This window comes from Hoplias malabaricus, chromosome 7 (genome assembly GCF_029633855.1).
Source record: "Hoplias malabaricus isolate fHopMal1 chromosome 7, fHopMal1.hap1, whole genome shotgun sequence".
In the NCBI taxonomy this organism is placed as follows: domain Eukaryota; kingdom Metazoa; phylum Chordata; class Actinopteri; order Characiformes; family Erythrinidae; genus Hoplias; species Hoplias malabaricus.
In genome coordinates this window covers 5,903,641-5,923,959 of record NC_089806.1, presented here as the reverse complement: position 1 = coordinate 5,923,959, position 20,319 = coordinate 5,903,641, and the positions used below count along the sequence as shown (strand labels likewise).

Here is a 20,319-nt window from a genome sequence, read left to right as displayed (position 1 = left end):
GACCACACACATCACATTCAGGACCTTGGTGTTGAGTGATGAAGAGTTGGTCCATCATGGACATGGGCGTTCACTAGCACTAGGTTAGCTGTGCCTGTTGTCTATCTGTGTCTGTCTGGGCGGGAAGTCTGCTCCGCCACTTCAGAGGTATACCGAGTGACTCAGTCCAGTTTAAACAAGCTTTAGGGATGTTCCTGCATGGGTTCCCCTGTCTCTGAGTCTGTGATGCTGCTGTATGAGGGGTTAATATCCTAACTGAGCTGTTTATCCTCTCCCCAGGCCATCGAGACCAACCTGATCCGGAAGTCCAGCGGAGGTCTGACCTACATCGCCGAGTGGAAGGGCGGTCTTCTGGAGCACAAGATGGGTCACCTGACCTGCTTTGCAGGAGGAATGATCGCTCTGGGGGCCGACGGGGCTCCCGAAGACAGGACGGGACACCAGATGGAGCTGGCGGCCGAAATCACACGGACGTGCCACGAGTCGTACACCCGAACCAGTGAGAACTGCTCGTTTACCTTTACACACACTCCACTAACGGCTCAGGAGGCTCTGGGCCACTGAACACAGTGGGGGTCACCTGTTGTGAAGACAGCATAGTTGTAACCACCTGCCTCATCAGTGAGTTGACCCATCTTCTCAGCGAGAAAGGGTTGATGCAGTTCCCCCCTCTACAGTTCACCTGGAAAGCCCCACCCCATTGGTTGCTTAGGTGTGTGATGTCACAAACCTGAGTTGTCTGAATCTGTGTTTTTGAGACTCACTCAGGATACACTATCTAGCATCTACACCACACGCACATGCGAACGAGTTTACACGTTTGATTCTTAAATATAGCTCAGGAGTCCAATAAAACCCGCCTCAGTGGGCGGCCGGACTACACACACTCGTACTAAATTTGCATCCCTCCCTTAAGCAGGAGCAGGGCAGTATTGACTGTAGTGACAGAGGTTAACGAGATCCCCAGTATGTAGTTAAATATTGGGCCCTGGTCAGTGCAGCGTGGCTGATGTGGGGTCAGTTGTGGGTCAGGCTTCAGTGGTTCTGGTCAGTGAGGAGCTGCTGGTGGGAGTGAACAGATCAATAGCTGGCTGTGTGACAGTGCTGAGATAAAGAGCTCCACACCGAGCGCGGTGGCCGGACTGTGTTCCGCTCTGAAAGGTCAGCAGCAGTGCACTGTCTGCGGAGTGTGCAGTCTCTCAACGCTGCAGCCTCCATCTAATGCTAGATTATCCTCCAATCCACTGCTGTTAACCCCCTACACGCTCGCACAAATCCCCCAACACTCCCCTGTGGTTCCCTGCTCTCTCTCACACACACAAATATACCAACAATCACGCTCAGCGTCTCATCGACGCACCTCTATCCTCTCCTTTCCTCTTATCGTTTGCCGCGCCGCATTGTTCTTATCCACAACGACATCATCGAGGTGCAGTGGAGGTGACGCAGCTAATCCTCCAGTAATCTTTGGCTTTATTTTATCATTCCTTTACAAACAAATAGACGAGGAGGGTTTTTATAATCTCTGCATTTTTATCCGTCATCAAAGTCAGTGCTGGGCTAATAGGACTACACTCCTGAAGGCCTTCCACACGGACGGCAGTGAACGAGCCGGAGCGTGTGTGTAACTGATGCTATCTCTCAGAAGCTGAAAATGATAAACTTTTATTTACCCTCGGTTTGGTTTTTACAAACTTTCCACGGCGACAAAAACTCACCGACCAATCGTCTTCGCCTCTGGTGTGGACCTAGGACAAACCGGCCAATCAGCTTATAGTATTAGGTGTACGAACGGGTTTTAGTACTTGTAAAAGTCACATTCTCCCGCTCTTTTTAACTGTTGTAAAAATACCAATTATCACTTTATTCAACAACAAAAAAAATCACCTTAAAATGAAGCAGTGTGAAAACGGAGAGTTTATTGGGCGCTGCATTCGTCATGAGCTCCATCAGGAAAAAGCTGCAGAAGACTGATGGATCTGTTCGGTTCTTGGGGATAATACTGTCCAAAGGTACGTGTGAGGTTTGATTTAGTCGATTCACAGATGGAGATGTCAGTGTTAGAGATCAGGAACATGCAATTAAATGCATGTTCCTTTCCTAAAATGTAAAAAAAATAAGTGATCAAATATATACTGTTGTGTGTACATGTCATTGAATAAATATGCACTACAATGCGCTCCACTTTTGTTCAGAATCAGCTTCTTATCACTGGTAAAGACGCGGCTTTCCTCTCAATCATTCCCGCAGCTTCACAGTGCTTTAAACAGTGAGGATGCTGAGCGTCCACAGAGTTCAATAGCGAAGCAGCAAAGTGCAGCGAAACGAAACGAGTGATTGGATAAATGCTGGGCTTTGCCCCGCCCATCGGACGCTCAGCGTCTCTGGGGGTCTATGGGGCAGTGGGCGGGCCTCGGCTGGCTCGGACGCTCAGCTTCTGCATGATGATTGGATGATCTGTCTGAGGCTGAATCCCTTTTTGATTGACAGCGAAATGAGCGAATCAGCGATCCTTTGGTGTAGAGATCCATCATTTTCATTCTGTTCTGAGTCGAACCGGAGACTTTCTTAAATGTCTTAGCGGCATTTTCTTTGTTAAAAACAACTAGTGACAAATCGTTTCTCTGTTTCTGGTGGGTTTTTTGTAGCTGCTTGTGTTTGGAGACTGACTTCTATCGCAGTTTCTGTCCAGCGGGTGCTGCTGAGCCCCTCCACCGTCACAAAGCACTCACAGGCGGACACACTTCACATGGGCCAAGGCCGTTTAAGCCTAGCTCTGCTGGCCATTGAGAGGACACTAGTCAAGTCCCTGGAAAAGGCGCCTTGTTGGTACGACAGGGTACAGATCATTTTCTTAAAAAGGAACGGAGGGTAGAATTTACGTATAAATAAACCCACACATTTTATGATGTAGGCCGAAATTGAGCTTCCCCTCCTTGAAAGACCAGCATCCTCCACTGGGATGTATTAGGGTTTTATAAAGTGGGACATGTTCAGTGGACACCCCTTATTTCCCAATTCACACATTGTTTAAAAACAGTCCCCAATCTTCCTGTGCTTCCTTTTGTTCTAACGTTTGGAAGCAGCTTATTTTAACGTTCACGTTTCACAGTGAGCAGCACCTGAAGGAGACATCGTGTCCAACTTCTTCATTTGTTTCACTGTTTAAAAAAATCAGTGTGCACCCACAACGTGAAGTGTGTAGAGTTTTAATGTGAATACAGTGAATAATCAGACTTTTTCACATTCGCATGCCTTAATTTTTGTGTCACACACGTCAGTGGACTTTGTAGACATCCACAGATCCACAGAAAAAGCAGGATAGCTTTCCGAAGCTGTCTTTTTTTTTCCTGTGAATACGTAAAAACTGTAAAGGCTGACACTGATGTGAGTGTTTATACAGGTTTGAAGACACTGATAATGGGCTGTATCTGTGCAGGTGTAATTCCTCCTCTATCATTACACCATCAGCACACACAGCACTCCCTCCTGTTTCTCTTTCTTCTGTTTCTCTCTCCTCCTTCTCTCTAACACTGTCAGAAAGCCACTGCGTTGCCTGCAGCAAGAAGTTTGTGTAGGATTTTTATTCAGTAGAATTACTTCACTGCTGCGAAGTGGGGGCACATTCTCCCTCTTTCCCACAAGGGAACACAGTCCTCGGTTTTAATGAAACGTCAGTTTCCAGCTTTGGTACAGAATCCACAAGGATCAAACACAGCAGCAGTGTTCTCCCCCTGTCCAAACAGCTCTGCTTCTTTAGACGATAATCAGCCAATTCTCTCCCCGTGTTGTCTGTGAGGATACAGCCACTGGGAGCTGAACTGAAGGCCTTACACACATTTATACCAGCGCACTTCTGAAAGGACAGCAGAATCATGAAGGGACAGTAGAAGTAATCCATACACAGAGTGAGGATATTAGCTATGGCTAATAATAATGGAAGAGAGTGGTATTATTATAACCATACACTGGAATGGGGTGTCGTTTCCTGTGCCAGTCCATTAGAGCATTGTCCCTAACCCTAACCGCTAAGGTCGCTGTGGCCGTTTAGTGGTGGTTATGAACCAGGACGCTTTACTGAAGGAGTCCCTGTTAAAATGAAGCAAAGTACAGTGGACAAACACTGTCTGTGAGTGTTAGCGCAGAGCTAAAATAATATTATTATATGCACAACTGCTACTGTTATACCGGAGGTGTGTGTTCTTGGTCAAATTGATGTCCTGGCTTTAGCAGCCACCCCTACTCAACGAGGTTGTGGTTCATGCTTTGTGCAGTGTTACAAACCACATTAATAACACTCCTGGAGCCACTGAGGGTTAAAGTCCAGTCCGGTAAGGCCCACTATACACTCGCTGGATCTCTCCCAAACGTTCCTGCAACAAATACAGAGCCAAAAGAAGGAAACAGGAGCCCTCCTCCAACCAATCACCATGGTGTGTGTGTGTGTGTGTTCTCATCCTCTGCACTAACACACAACACAAGAAAACCAAGAAGGTCGTCACCACACATTTGCCTTGAGAAGAACCTCAGGTGTTGTTTCATCAACGGCTTCCTGGATTAGTGAGGACCACTTTGGTAAAAGACAGGGAAACACACTATGACTGTGTGCTGGTTCTGAACATTTCAACGTATGTACACATGTCAAATCAGAACTGAGAGACTGTAGGTTTTCCGAGGGTAGCAGTGAAGCAGAGCCTTTGTGTAAGAGATTGCCTGCAGGTGCTCTTTTAGCTCACCCAGCTACAAAAGAAAAGAAAAAGAAACACAGCCGTGAGATCCATATCTCCTTCCAGTTTTATCAGCTTCACAAACACAGAGCTCAGTCCCATCAGCGTAACCTTTTCTTTCAAAGCCCCTTGTTTAAGACACTGATGCTCAGGCACTGGTACGGCTTCTCGGGACTCGGCTCTGTTTGTGGACTCTCAGATCGTTGCTGGACTGACGATGGTGTAGTAGGAGATAATGAACCACATGAAAACCGCGGCTCTGGTGACGCTCTAGCCCCAGGTTTTGATTCTGCTCTGAGAAAGAACACTCTTACTGTAGCGCTGATGACGAGGATGAAAGCCTCTTTTCGGTGTAATAGCCCACGTTGGCGTCGTAGTGGATTAGCGCTGGAGACGATGCTGCGGCTCAAAGACGTCAACATCTCGGAGTGTGGCTTTAGAAAAGCAGCACATCTGCCTTGTTTAGAAACGTCCAATTTAGAATTTGATCTGAACAATCCCTGAAGTTTTACCAGCTTTCAAAGCCGTCTTCCTCGGCGTGCGCTTCATCTCCTCCTCATTGTCGGTGTCTCGGTGACAGTGTGTGTGTGAAAGAGAGGGATGTGAAATGCTGAATTGTTTTAATGAGTGCTGTTTTTAATCTGGCCTCTTTTTGCCCTCCTCTGACCTACTTTCTCTTAAAGATTTGAATGAGATTCTGAGCTGGCCGTGTTTCTCTACTAAGACGCGTCAGGTTTATAAACACACACTCGGCGGCCTGAACAACAGAGATTCCAAAGCGTTTCTGTTTGTCTGTTTTCAGATTTGAAGCTGGGACCCGAGGCGTTCAGGTTTGATGGTGGTGTGGAAGCTATCGCGACGCGGCAGAACGAAAAATACTTCATCCTGCGGCCCGAGGTGGTAGAGACCTACATGTACATGTGGAGGTTCACCCACGATCCCAAATACAGAGAGTGGGGCTGGGAGGCTGTACAGGTGAGAAACACACAACACTGTACTTTTCAGGGTGGCTCTGTAAACCCGACGGTTTAAGCCCAAAGGTTAGTACAGAGTCCAGTTGTGTAGTCTCTATTAGCTGTGGAATGACTCATTACCAACAGAACAGCTGCTGGTGATGTATAAGAGTTACAGATGAATTAGATTACAGCTTTTATACGTAGACTTGTGGATCAGATTTTTTACATTTGCCCAAATATGACCCATGTGTATTTCCTCTTTAAAATATATTTGGTGACAGATTTAAGGACTTCTTCAGAATGGACTGTAACCGTCAGAGCACAGCTGTGGGCTGTTAACTTCAGCATTTCACAAAAATATTGTTCTAGGGAACATATTCCTTTCCTTCTATTTATCATTTCATCTATCTATCTTTCTATTCTTCATCTTCTATTTATCGTTACACTTATATAGCACCTTTCTAGACACCCAAGGACGCTTTACAATCCACACTGCTCAGAACACTCAATCCACACACACACTGGTGAGAAGCGGCAGCCAAACGCACACAGCGTACTCTCGACCAGGAACGACCGTCCACCTGGAGGACTGCATCGGGCACTAGGGTTTAACCCAGGACAGAGTGCCAATCCATATCTGGACACACACACATACACTCACACACCAGGACAGTTATGAGAGAAGCCAATTCACCTACCCTCCATGTTTTTTTTTTTGTTTTGTTTTGTTTTTTTGGACTGTGGGAGGAAACCCACGCAGACACAGGGAGAACATGGAAACTCCACCCAGATGGGATTTGAACCCAAGATCCCAGCGCTGAGAGGCGAACATGCTCACCACTAAGCCACTAAGTTAGTGTGCTGAAATAAAAATGAACAACACCTACAGCTGTTTACCTACATACAGTGATCAAATACTTCAGATATGTACATCCCCTCCTTATCCATTCCTGCCTTATTCTGCAGTGAGACTGTGGAATAAAATGTGCCGAGCAGAACATGGTGCAGTTTGGATGCTGTTAGCTGCCAGTTAAACAGTTGCCTGACGTCAAGGAAAAGAGCGACAGCATCACCTTCACTGATTTTGCTTTTAAAACAATAACAGTATAAAGGTGTGAACCAGTTGAGTTTACACAGTATTATTATGGTATTTATAGTCCTCACTGCAGCCACTCGTCTCACGCTAACTTACGTTATTCTCATTTAGATGCAGTGCACCTTGGTAAAACAAAAAAACAAAAAAAACATGATGCTAATCACCAGGGCAGTGACATATTCTCATTAATATGATGACACTGACACTCTTAACAATTACAGAATTAAGTAGTGATTGTGATTACATTGGTATGAACTGCTGTGTTTTCATTTCTCCAGCCAGTCTTCTCTGAGAGAAACAAGAGCAGAACTATCAGGATGTGCTTCTAAACTGTAATCTGTTTATAAGTCAATACAGCACCTGTAGTTATTGTTGTCACATGTTAATATTTCCACAGTACTGTACTTCAGCAGACACTACTTTGGGGTTGAGGACTGACCAATAAGAATAAAGCACAACTCTTTAGACAGAGCAGGTTTAGTTATAGAGCACCTCTCTTACACAATTCATTAAATACTTGACAGAGATGATATAAGAAAAATATAATCCACAGATAAAACGGAAAAAGTTGAGAATAAAAGAAAACCAAATGCAGTTTAGAAATAAAATCCTCTCATGTTAAATTAGGTGCAGGAGAATGTGAGGGTCTTTAATCTGGAAGCTTTATAGGACAGGCTTGTGTTCGGTGATGAGTTCAAACCCTGACACAGTTCAGTCTGATCACGTGCAGCTCACAGCGTCACATTTAGACCAAACTCAGCCAGAGACAATAAAAAAAAATATGACTTAATGCCGACTTTTTAATTTCACTCATGATACACCTCCCACTGTATAAACACCATCTCTCTCTCTCTCTCTGTCTCTCTCTCTGTCTCTCTCTCTTTCTCGCTCTCTCTGTCTCTCTCTCTCTCTCTCTCTCTCTCACTCTCTCTCTCTGTCTCTCTCTCTCTCTTTCTCGCTCTCTCTGTCTCTCTCTTTCTCGCTCTCTCTGTCTCTCTTTCTCGCTCTCTCCTCACTCTTTCTTTTTCTCTCTCTCTCTCTCTGTATCTCGCTCGCTCTTTCTCTCTCTGTCTCTCCCTCTCTCTCTGTCTCTTTCTCTCTCTGTATCTCGCTCGCTCTTTCTCTCTCTCTCTGTCTGTCTCTCGCTCTCTGTCTTTCTCTCTCTCTATCTCGCTCGCTCTTTCTCTCTCTCTGTATCTCTCTCTCTCTCTCTCTCTCTCTCTCTCTCTCTCTCTCTAACAAGGCTAAACACTTGATTCTCACTGGAGGTGGGGCTGGGGTTTAAACTGTGCATGTGTTTTGGTATAAATTATTAACAAACTGGAATAACACTGTGATAAACCTTTAGGCACCCGGCGTCTTACACAACCCCCATAAAAACACAACCATGAAATAAAAAGGGTGTGAACACAGTCCAGTTCTTACGGAGGTGATTTCTTTATTGCTCACAGTGACTCTTCAGAGCCCATATAGATGTTGGGGTGGGTGTGGACTGAGGCTGAGTGCTCTCCTGTGTGTGTGTGTGTGTGCGCTCTCACCGGGAGCACTGCGAGGTTGTGGTGGATGTAGATTGGCGGGGGTCTGCAGGCGTGTAATTGTGGAGTAAATACAGGAAACTCCAGCCCCCACCGCTCTCACTGCTGTAGGAGCTAGAATTCGCCCACATTCACTCAGCCTACCTGTGTCTCTCTCCCATTCATTCTCTCTCTCTCCCTCTCTCTTTCTCTCTCTCTCTCTCTCTCTCTCTCTCTCTGCTGCCCTCTTCTCATCTCCTTCACTCCAGTTAATTATCCTCAGCCTTATTTCCTCTGTTGCTCTCGTGTGGAGAATGTGAACTGTGTGTGTGTGTGTGTGTGTGTGTTGAATCCTGATCGTACTGAACAGTTAGATCAGAGAGGCTCAGTGTCCGCTCTGGTATTGATTATTGTTATTATGCAGCTTCTGTTGTGCTTAATTCTGAGGCTCCATATGTTTTATTTATTTATTGAGGGCATTGAAGGCTGCTGCGTCCAGTGAGAACATGATTGTGATTTCATTCATCCACGAGGTCAGATCCTGGTGTGGGGCGAATACATCTGAATCACACACACAAACAGAAGTCCAGCTCATGGAGCTTCGCTACTCCATAGACCCACTGTACCACAGCCCGGTGCTGGGGGCTTTAAACTCCTGCCCCACGCCTGGCAAGGAGCCAGGGGGGCTTTAGTAAAGCTGCACCAGGGTGAATGTGACTCAGTGGAGCTGTGTGCCCCGTCTGTTTCCACAGTGAATGAAACGTCACTCATTAACAGTAGCCCTTTGAGGCGAGAGCTAAAGCTGTAGTGTACAGTTGTGTATTTTGTGCTGACATTCACATTGTCTGTAGATTCTGGTTCTGGTTGGTAGTGGACTCTCATGGTTTTTGTGCTTGCGTTCATGTTCACATCCCAATATTAAAGTGTGTGTGTGTGTTCCAGGCTCTGGAGCAGCACTGTCGGGTGGAGGGCGGCTACAGCGGCGTCCGAGACGTCTACGCCAACAGCCCCAGCCACGACGATGTCCAGCAGAGCTTCTACCTGGCAGAGACTTTGAAGTAAGTTGCACAGAGTATACACACACACACACACACACACACACACACACACACACACACAGAGAGAGACACCCATGATTCTGGTGTTTAAACTGTTCACTCTGTTTAACTGTTCATAACTCATAACCTGGCATGTGTCTGAAATCCAAGCCAAATTCTCCTCTCCTCTGCTGCGCTCATGGCTATTTTACACACACACACACACACACACACACACACGCAATGACAGATTTGCTAACAGTAGACAACATCCACTTGTTTCTGGAACATACAGCTCCTGCAGTGTGTGGAATTGGCCACATGCAGCGCACTGCACAGTATGAGGGAACACACACACACACACACACACCCCTTATGCCTTTATCCCTAATGGTTCATGTGCCTCAATATTCATGAAGGAGCATCCACTGATTTGTACAGTTTACATTCTCTTTACTTTATATTTAATAACCACTGGAGAGCTACGTTTATTAAAAAAATAACATTTCCATACTTTAATATTTTGTAGAGAACCATCGTGTGACATACCTTCTGTTTTTTTTAAACCCCAACCTTTGAATGTAACATCTTTATAGATCTATATCATCTATATAAGATCTTTATAAACAGTGTTAGAGAAGCACCTGATTTAATAAAAAGAACCAACTAAAGTCGTTTTTATCCCTACGTTTGTTTTTAAAGATTTGTTTCTCCAGCTCCATCCACTTAAGGTTTAGTTCTGTTTCACTCAGATGATGTGTGGTGTGCTCTATACAAGTTTTGTTTCGTCTTTTCAGTCACATTTAGCAGGCTACACATTACCCACAAGAGGGCGCTACTAGCGTTCTTCAAATTCGTTTAAGTGGTGTTTCATTATTGTGACACTGTACGCTTCTTCTTCTCTTTTCGGATTCCAGTATTTACTCCGTAGTCGTGAGTGTGTTCCTATGGCCTTCCCTGCAGAGGAAAGAGCTGGAGAGAGTGAGAAGTGCTGCTGTTAGCAGTTAGCTGAGCAGTAATTTGCATCACTCTCACTGAGCCGCTATCCAGTGTGACACTGTGTCTCTGCTGTCACTTGACTCTCTCCTGATAATCCTCCTGCAGCCTCTCTGCAGAATAAACCCGAAATCCCTGAGCCTGCATCATCTCTCCTCTCTCCTAGCACACGACGGCACTCCCACTCTGCACTTCCACCACTGCAGCTGGTGGCTTTTGACCTGCGCTAGGGCTTTCTTTACTTGGGAAATGGAAGCAGATAAGCTTGTGTTCATTTTCCTGAACAATCGCACTGTAATGATCTGTCTGTAGAGCGGAGTGGGAGGGTGGCTGAGTGGAGAGTGTGTTAGAGAAGGGCCTGGTGTGTGTTTGTGTCCCTGACTGAGAGCATAGTATCTCTCTCTCTCTCTCTTTCTCTCTCTTCCCTCTTTCTGTCTCCCTCCGTTTTCTCTCTCTGTCTGTTTTTCTCTCTCTCTTTTTCTCTGTCTCTTTCTCCCTCTCTCTCCCTCCCTCTCTCCCTCTCTCTCTTTCTCCCTCCCTCTCTTTCTCTCCCTCCCTCCCTCTTTCTCCCTCTCTTTTTCTCTCTCTTTCTCTCCCCCTCCCTTTTTTCTCTCTGTTTTTCTCTCTCTATCTGTCTCTCTGTCTTTCTCTTTCTCTTACTGTCTCTTTCTCTCTCTCACACTCTTTCTCCCTTTCTCTCTCCCTCTGTCTCTCTTTTTCTGTCTCTCTCTCTGTGTCTTTCTCCCTGTCTCTTTCTCTTACTATCTATATCTTTCTCTCACACTCTCTCTTTCTCCCTCCCTCTTTCTCTCTTCTCCCTCCCTTTTTTTTCTCTCTCCCTCTGTCTCTCTTTTTCTGTCTCTCTTTTTCTGTCTCTGTCTCTTTCTCTGTCTCTCTTTCACTCTCTCCCTCCCTCCCTCTCCCTCTCTCTCTCTCTCACACTCTTCACACACACACTGCTGTGGCTCTCATCAGCTCTGGGTCAATTGTCCAGTGAGCCTCTGCCTGAAGTCTGTTCAGAGCTCACGGTCAGAGCTGGACATCGAAAACTCAGCTTCATTCTCCAGTTTCTGTTCTGGATTTAGCTCAACACTTCATTCCTCAACGAGAGAGAGAGAGAGAGAGATCTGCATCACTAATTAAAGCTCTAAATCTGCTCCGTCTCATTACCAAAGCCCACTTCACACTCCATTATAGGCCTCTAGCTGCACCCTAAAGGCACCATCTTCAACTAGTCATGAAAGTCTCAAGCAGTTCCTGGATATTCCTCTAAATCTCCCGCTGCATTAAGATTGGATGGGGATTTTTTAGGTGACCACCAGCACACTGTGAATATGGTAATTAACCACAGCTTTAAATTTAATTAAACATTTGAAACAGTAAAACTAACCATCAGGAGTTTCACTGTGGTTTAACGTGACGCCTGAAAGCGTTCGGTGTGTGCTGTGGCTCTTCCCAATGCTCGTAGTCCTCCATAATGAACCCATTTGATTTGACTCCAGTTTATAGACATTACACTTTTAGAGCCCTGATAACATCATATCTACTGAAGGACGTGCAGATGCCCGCAGCGGCTGTGCTTTATGTATGTGTTTAACTGTGGAGACAGTATTCCCTTACCCCTCCCCGCCTCCGGTGGAGCCCTGAGCTCTGTGTGATGATGATGTAGGAGTTGTAGCGTGAGCGTAGCCATCGCTGTTGGACCAGGCTCCTGGGTTCAGTGAGGAGTGGAGGTTAACAGGCTCCTGCAGAGAGAGAGCTCATAGACCCAGCAGGACGAGCAGACACACTCTTTCATCTGAACCGCCGCCCTATTGCTGCAGCACCACACACACACACACACCCAAAATGGAAATGTAGAGAGGAATACAAACAGCCCCAGAGTCACAAGTCTGCGAGGTCAGATCTGCGCTGGCCTCTGTTAATACACTGTGAATTTAGCCTGTGTCACACAGCAGCCATCGTTCTGTGATGTGTGGCTTCGCTCCATCACGCCATGGCCCTGCGCTCCTGTAAACATCGCACGCCAAAGGAAAAGCAAATTTAGATCTGTACGGATTTCTTTTTAACACTCGTGTGTCGCCCCAAACGAGGTGGTCCTTGGTCGAGGGGCTGCTGGGAGGAAGAGAGGTGGACGGATTAGTTTTTATTTACTTGAACTCGTGGTTTTTATATCTTCGCCTCTTGAAAGAGATTTATTTCTTCTTTCCACTGGATGGTGTTCACTGACCCTGACCGCAGGCGCAGTAAAGTGCTCTTGTTTACCTTTATATCGCCTCGCCGCTATCTGTGATTCAGAGTTGTTTTATCAGAGGAGAGTGTGGGGAGAGTTTGGTGGAAAAAAACAGACTCTGAATCTAAACACTGAAATAAAGGCGAGGTTGAAGTGTGAGGTTTTTCATTTTCTTCTCGGAGCTATAGATGGATACAGAGGCACTGTTCACGTGGTGCTCAGCTACAACACCGTCTAAATGAATGGGAGAGGCCACACAAACTAGGGCAATGATGCGGTTGATATGGACACATCAGGATGTGTTACAGTACACACTACAGATGTGATGTGGCCTGAAGTGTCCCAGACCAGCTCCAGAGGTGCTATGTATGATTAGATTATAACGTGTCTGAGATGTATTGCACCCAGTGGGTACTGGCTGCTGGCCCCGATCCCATCGCCCAGGACTCGTGTTAATGCCAGGGCCATGTATCTGTATCTATCCCGAATAAACACAGCGTGTGTTTACATTATCTGACCGTACACAACTGTGATGAAGATTCAACCAATAGAACTGCTCCAGAATTACTCTAAGTAATAATATATTTTCTAACGCTGCCTTCCGTTTACCTCATAAGTAGGATGCTGGAGCTGGGAGTGACGTCAGCTCTGAGCTGAGCATGTTCCAGTTAAACATTTAGAAAGCCCTAAGCCCTAGGTTTTATTAATAGCTTGTTCCCAGTTAGCAATGTTACCAGTTGATAACAGCAAATTATGCAATATTTTACACATCTAAACGCCATGGAAACACATCTGCATACTGTTTGTAACAGTAAACTGATTTAACGAGACACAAATGGGTCGAGACTCTGGGACTGCTGCTTTCACACACTGCAGATGTGTGGGGAACGATGTTGGATTCTGAACTCTGGGGCGTTCCAGTTGCAATTTTTTTATTTGGAATTCGGAAATTCCAACATCCCGTTTCAAATGGAACGCAGCATTATTTCAGACAAAACAAATGTCATTGGCTCCTTTAAGGAAGCCATTTTGAATGTCCTTTTTATTTTTACATCAGTAACAGACAAAGACATTCAAATTTTTAACGTTAGCTTTTATATATTTTCTCTAAATTTTGAAGGATGCATTTTCATTAACTCAGTTGTACACACAGTAACTGTCCAACTTCTTTATGTGGATGAGTTTCTGTGGTGTTTGGACGGATTAAATAGTGCATGATGAGCTAATAACACTAACAATGCTAACAGGGAACAAGCTAACTATGAAAACTTTGACAAACTTGGTTTTCAGAATGTTTAACCAGAACGAGCTCAGCTCGGGTGTGATGTCATTCCCAGTTTTGACTTTCAATTAGCGCGGTAAATTGCATGCAGTGTAATATCTGCTACATGCTAACTTGCTAGCATCTAGCGGCTGCTAATACCCACTGAAGGAGCAGTCTAGCTGCTAGAGGGTGCTAATATATTTTTAGTCTTTTTCATTTAAGCACTTTGGGATCTTAAGCAATTTATAGACAGTGCATTATTATTATTATTATTATTATTAAATATCGGCCTTGTTTTTACTAACTTGTGTGAACTAAAAAAAATGTGTGGGGGAGGGGGGTCTTGATTTCAGAACAGTGTTGTAAAAGTGAATTATACCCTGCAACTGTAGAGAGAGCCGAGGGACAAACATACGAACTCTGACGTATCCTTCTTTAATATATGACAAAGCCCCATCTGGACTAATTATCGAACTCTTTTCCCTTTAGGTACCTGTACCTGCTCTTCTCGGACGATGACCACTTGCCGTTTGATCACTGGGTCTTCAACACGGAGGCTCACCCGCTGCCTGTGATAAAGCGAGACGTTGTGGACCACTCTAACCAGCTGTAGTAGCCCTCACCTTCCGCTCCCCAAAAGCCCTGCAGGCCTCCTCGGGCTCTCACCGGTTCTGCGGACACCCTCTGGCTGTGGAGGCCACTCTCTCCTCCAGGGCTTTTGACCCCAGCTGGACCCCATGGGCTGGGTTTCGGCTCAGCGTCCTCTACGCCATCTTTAGAGATAGCAATCTGCATGCAGCCCCTTCCTTTCCCTGACCTTTGTCTCCATCGGTTTTGGACCTCTCTCTCTCTCTCTCTCTCTGAGGCCCAAAGGATGACCTTCTCTCCTCTGTGAGGAGTCCGGATGATTTCCACTCAACTCTCATAAGCACTTCAAAACAAAAGAAAAAAAAAGCCATACTGCAGTCAACTGCTTTAATTGGTTTGTTTTTTACGGTCGTGCGAGTTTGTGGGAACGTTCAGTTTAACGAATCCGCTCACCTTGCCACTGGTTAATTTCCCTGTCGGATCATTCCAGAGGTCCTTGTTTAGGAGCATCTTTCTTTTCCGTTTTCTCTGATTCACGACTGCAAGGTAGTGATGTGGAGTTAAATAGTGCCTTTTTTAGCGTAACGGCTAACGGTCCTGGTATGTGAAGCGAGCATATGTTTAGCTGATGAACTTATATCAGGCCTCACTTGTGTGTGTTGATTTTTTTTATTATTATTTTTCTTTTTGGACAGCCTTGGCCTGATCTTGAGAAAGTCCTCATTTGAATCTTTCCTACACTGGAGCTGGAGTAATGAAGGGTCCAAGGAAAGAGGAGTTCTATGAGTTACGCCTCTCTTACTGGAATAAGACTGGTGTGGACAGTAGAAATGGATCTGGTACCACTTCACATGGCGATAGTTTGTCCTACAGCGTATGTCAGTGCTTCCTCCTACCACCCTCCACCCTCCCCAAACCTGTCAGCTTCTTTCGTTCCAGTAACACAGACAAGTCGTGTACATGTGTTGATTGTTTACTTAATCAGGTGTTGGGAGAGACTTTGGTCCTTGATATGTAAAAAAACAAAACCATATAAACATATATATATATATATGAAATCTTTGTGTTAATTTATTACTTGTGAATTAGAAAGTTTATTGTTGCAGTGGCGAGGTGTTTTACTTTGGGGCTGGTGGGTGCACTGATGAAGTATCTGTTTTAAAATCATTATCCAGTGGGAAAGAGTCAGGGAGACGAGGGCAGTTGTCGATCAGATGGGGTGAATTAATAAGTATGAATGTACTACCAAATGTGAAGTGAACATTGTTGCCTAGTTGTGTTTTTATCTTTCGGTTGTCTGACGTTTCTTTCTTAGTGTAAGCACAAACTTCTGGATACAAAGCTGGAGAAAGAACCTGGGTGAACTCTACTGGCGTAGGACTGAGAAAGCACAAGTAAGGAATCATGATGCAAGGAAAGCTGACGCTAACACACAAAGGTATAATACACTGGATCCAACACACGTTAACAAAGGCAAATACCTTACGAAAAAAGGACACGGGGAACTGCCTTGTGTCGGTAAATCGACCGGGGAGGAGTCTAGTGGACTGTGTATTGCTGGATATGGAAGAGGCCTAATCTCGGGACTAAGATGCAGTGGAATTCTTTCTTTAGGATTAAGTTTAGGTTTCTAGGGTACCCTCACATCTAAAGCCTCCCCAAATTCCTATAATCTGTTCTGAGTTTGATTGATTGATAGAATGCTACAGTTAACTTATGGGACTGAGGACTTGTTTCCCTTGCAACTTCTACCCATATTTGAGCCAAACCTTCTCAAGGATTTCCTTCCCATTCCCAGATCCATGTGACCACTCCAAACGATCCTAGTCCTAGATTGTGTTTCTTTTCTGTTGTGAAAGCCTCCATTGTGACCACAGTGTAGTCCAGACCTACGCTTCATCCTGGTCTGGGAAGCCTAGGCATTGTGTACTTATGAGATTTATAGAGGTCAGGACCAAACCTCAGATACTTGATGATCTCTGAAAAGAGATTGGAGATAAAGTAGAGCAGATGAGCCCTGCCTCTGCTCTGGTCTTCAGCTGGTCTTTATGACACATATGGAGACACGAGATTCACATGAACGTTCCACCCTTTAAATTCAAATGACCAGTTGAAACAGCTTAGCAGACACCTAGCAACAGCATAGCAACAACGCAACAATAGTTTAGCAACAACCTAGCACCAATCCAGCACAAGAAGGACTTGGTAAGGCTTCAACACCCACCTAGCAACAGCATAACAGCTGTCTAGCAATACCACAACACCCACTGGTGAAAACATAGCAACTCGTAAACAACCAACACTAGCAACCACCTGGAATACCATTCAGGTTTGATTATTGTTTAAGTGCTTCATGAAAGTGTCACGTTGTTCAGCCTTGACCGCCATATCAAACCAAGAACCATGCTTCTGTACAGACACAGAGACTAACCCTGAGCTGTGTCCAAAATTCAGCAACATGACGACCAAAGGAGACTATCACCACCTGCTTTAGGACCATAAACGACGCCCTCTACTCAGCCAGCCCCAGTGTTGATAACTCTGTGTGCTAACAGCCCCCGTGTCGCTACTGGATCATTCCCCACAGGAGGAAGTGAGCTCCGTAAAATAACAATAACGAATCATTAGACCTCTCCTGAATTAACCCTTCACTGGAAATTGACACTGTGCATAGGACACTTACTGTACCCCAGACATCTCACTGATGTTTAACACTGCTGCTCTGAACACAGATCTTTCATCCTCGAGCGATTTGGCGGCTCCACCCATTGAGGAGCGTGTTAACTCATAACATCCAGGCAAAGATTTCCTTGCATCTTGCTTCAGTCTGCGGATTAGAAAATGTGCTGTTCATTTTTCAGTTTGTTTTTGAGGTCGCTGGTTACATCCCTTCATGGTAAAAATATGCCGTGCGAACGACTTAATAATGAGTGCGAACGACTTAATAATGAGTGTGAACGACTTAATAATGAGTGGGTACAACTTAATAATGAGTGGGTACAACTTAATAACGAGTGGGAACAACTTAATAATGAGTGGGAACAACTTAATGAGTGGGAACAACTTAGCCATGAATGCTAATGTCTTAATAACAATTGGAAATAAGTGATGCCTGCGAATGGCAAAAAAAGTACAGCTTCAAATTAATTGTGATGCTCCACTGAGCTGTAACACGGAGAATAGACCCTGTCGTTGCTATTCCAGGTTCAGCACTACAGAAACTGCACTATGTAGCTTCCACCCCTTCCTTTCCACTCCACCTGGATTTCAGGACAGTGCTCTAAAAGTGAATTACACTCTAACTGCAGCCGGGGCTCAGGAGCAAAAATACCAAACCCTACACAGTGGGAACAACTTAATGACACAGTAACTGGTTAATCGTGTGTGGAAATGACTTGATAATGCATAGGGACCAAATAAATATCCTGGGAATAACTTGATTGTACATGGTAATGACTTAATAATGCAGTGTAACAACGTAAGGTTTCCGTAAGACAGTAATACACGGTGAAAAATAGGATAAAGGTCTCGTTTCCGCGTCTTGTTAAGTTGTTCCCACCCATTAAATATATCAATCGTATACGTTATTAAGTCGCTGGCAGGCCGTAATTGTGTAGTGAAGGGCTGTGACCGGCTGGACTCGGTAGTTTTTGCTCTTCTCTGGTGATTCGGGGTTGGATTGTGGTGGGTTTTTTTTTTTTCGTAAATGTATGCCTTTTTTTAAATTGTGAACCTGTTCTCTCATGTTTTGTGACACAACCTCAAAGCAGTAAATGTACAAGATGCTGATAATCATTCCTTTGCACATAGGGTTTATGCTTCATTTTGGTTTGCTTTTTTTTGTTTTTTTTTCGTGGGCCGAGCTGATTTCTCTGAGAGATTTAATTCTGTCTGGTTTTGTGTTTTATAACTATTTTTTTTCTTCTTGTTCTTGTATAAAGTACATATTCCATTCTGGCAAACTGCCACTGAACATTTCTATAAATCATCTGATCTTAGGGAATAAATTATATTAATGAGCAGCAGAATTTTTGATAAACTATATTTGTTACACTTCTATTGTGAATAAAACAATCTTTTAATACAAATTCGGACGATTCTTTCATTTGTCATCAGCTGATCTGGCAGCTACCTTCGCCTCGTCTGTGGACACCTGCTCATCCAGCCTTTTCTCGGGAATGAAGGGCATTAATCAAGAGTGTTACCCTGTCTTTCCCCAAGCCCTGAGGCCTTCCTTGAGGTGTGCACTGTCATGACCTTGTTGAAGGGTGAGCAGAAGGGGCACAAGCACTTTAAGTGCTGGGGAAGTGAAAGCAGAAGTGGGAACACACTTAGCATCACACCCTTAAAAATATACATCACTGCTTCTTTAACTTCAGTCACACAGCTTTTGTCTTCAACCTCAACAGACTGATATGTTTAGACACAGTTTAAGAATGCTTTCCGTTATCATAAAGAGTATTGAACTGCTGGGTTTATACACTACTGAATGGATGCTGGACTGAGAATAATAGCCCACCAACTAAAATATCCTCCAGTCTCCAGTCTCTGCTCTTCTAGTAAGTCTTTACACAGAAGGCTGGAACATGAAGCCACGATAGCCTAAAGAGAACAGCTCTGGAACGCTTGCAAAGTGTGGACAGCAAGTATAAACCTGCAGTGGATATGCATTGCCTCTGAGAAGACAGAGGCATTAGTGATCTAGTGTGTGTCCTCTGTACTCAAGGCTGAAGGCGATCAAATCCTCACAGAAATGTTCCAGCAACTAGTACGAACACTTAATATTAATGGTTGACTTTCTAATTGACTTTAGAGGATCATCTCACTTCAGTTCTCACAATTTGCCAATGCCTTGAATTTATTGGAGGCTCAAACAGATGTTTGCTGCACTGACATCTGGACTGAAAGTGAAGGTGATGAAAGCCATTCAGATTGTTTGTCATCTTCATTTATGGAAGACAAAGGCAGGTAAGCTGCTGCAGGAAGTACGACAACAGATCAAACACTGCACCATTTAAGCTATGATTATATCATAACCGTGTGTCTTCAAGAGCCCCTTTCACAAGTTAATATACACTAATGAACCCTCAGTAGTGAAGCTGAATTTGTTCCCATTTCATATCCAGAATTTTATTTTGATTTTTATTATGAACACATATGTCATGGCATGAGGGGGGCATCGCTGCCTGCAGTACATGTGACTTGCAAGTGTGAAGGTACCATTGATTTAGAGGCATGTTTTAGGAATTTAGAGACAACATCAAGTCTTTTCGTGGCGGTTCACAGGAAAGAACCAAGGTTCCAAGAATCAGGAACGGAACCGGTTCTTTTTTGACTCCATATGTGGGTTTCCTCCAGGTGACTGTCTGTGAGGAGTGTGGTGTGTTCTCCCTGTGTCTGCGTGGGTTTCCTCTGGGTGACTGTTTGTGAGGAGTGTGGTGTGTTCTCCCTGTGTCTGGGTGGGTTTCCTCTGGGTGACTGTCTGTGAGGAGCGTGGTGTGTTCTCCCTGTGTCTGGGTGGGTTTCCTCTGGGTGACTGTCTGTGAGGAGTGTGGTGTGTTCTCCCTGTGTCTGCGTGGGTTTCCTCTGGGTGACTGTCTGTGAGGAGTGTGGCGTGTTCTCCCTGTGTCTGCATGGGTTTCCCCCGGGTGACTGTCTGTGAGGAGTGTGGTGTGTTCCCCCTGTGTCTGCGTGGGTTTCCTCTGGGTGACTGTCTGTGAGGAGTGTGGCGTGTTCTCCCTGTGTCTGCGTGGGTTTCCTCTGGGTGACTGTCTGTGAGGAGTGTGGTGTGTTCTCCCTGTGTCTGCGTGGGTTTCCTCCGGGTGCTCCGGTTTCCTCCCATGGTCCAAAAACACAAGTTGGTAGGTGGATTGGCGACTCAAAAGTGTCTAGGTGTGACTGTGTGAGT

At 45.0% G+C, this 20,319-nt stretch overlaps 1 protein-coding gene across 1 annotated transcript in view; it reads left to right on the top strand.

Annotated features, from left to right (window-relative positions):
* The window catches only part of man1a1 (mannosidase, alpha, class 1A, member 1), a 143,603-nt gene extending 125,123 nt beyond the window's left edge, over window positions 1-18,480 (top strand). Inside the window, exons 9-12 of the mRNA XM_066676490.1 lie at window positions 280-499; window positions 5,530-5,702; window positions 9,236-9,351; window positions 14,313-18,480. Of these exons, the coding sequence (XP_066532587.1) occupies window positions 280-499; window positions 5,530-5,702; window positions 9,236-9,351; window positions 14,313-14,436 (633 nt within the window). The 3' untranslated portion in view covers window positions 14,437-18,480. The remainder of the gene's footprint in view (window positions 1-279; window positions 500-5,529; window positions 5,703-9,235; window positions 9,352-14,312) is intronic.
* The last annotated feature ends 1,839 nt before the right edge of the window (window positions 18,481-20,319 follow it).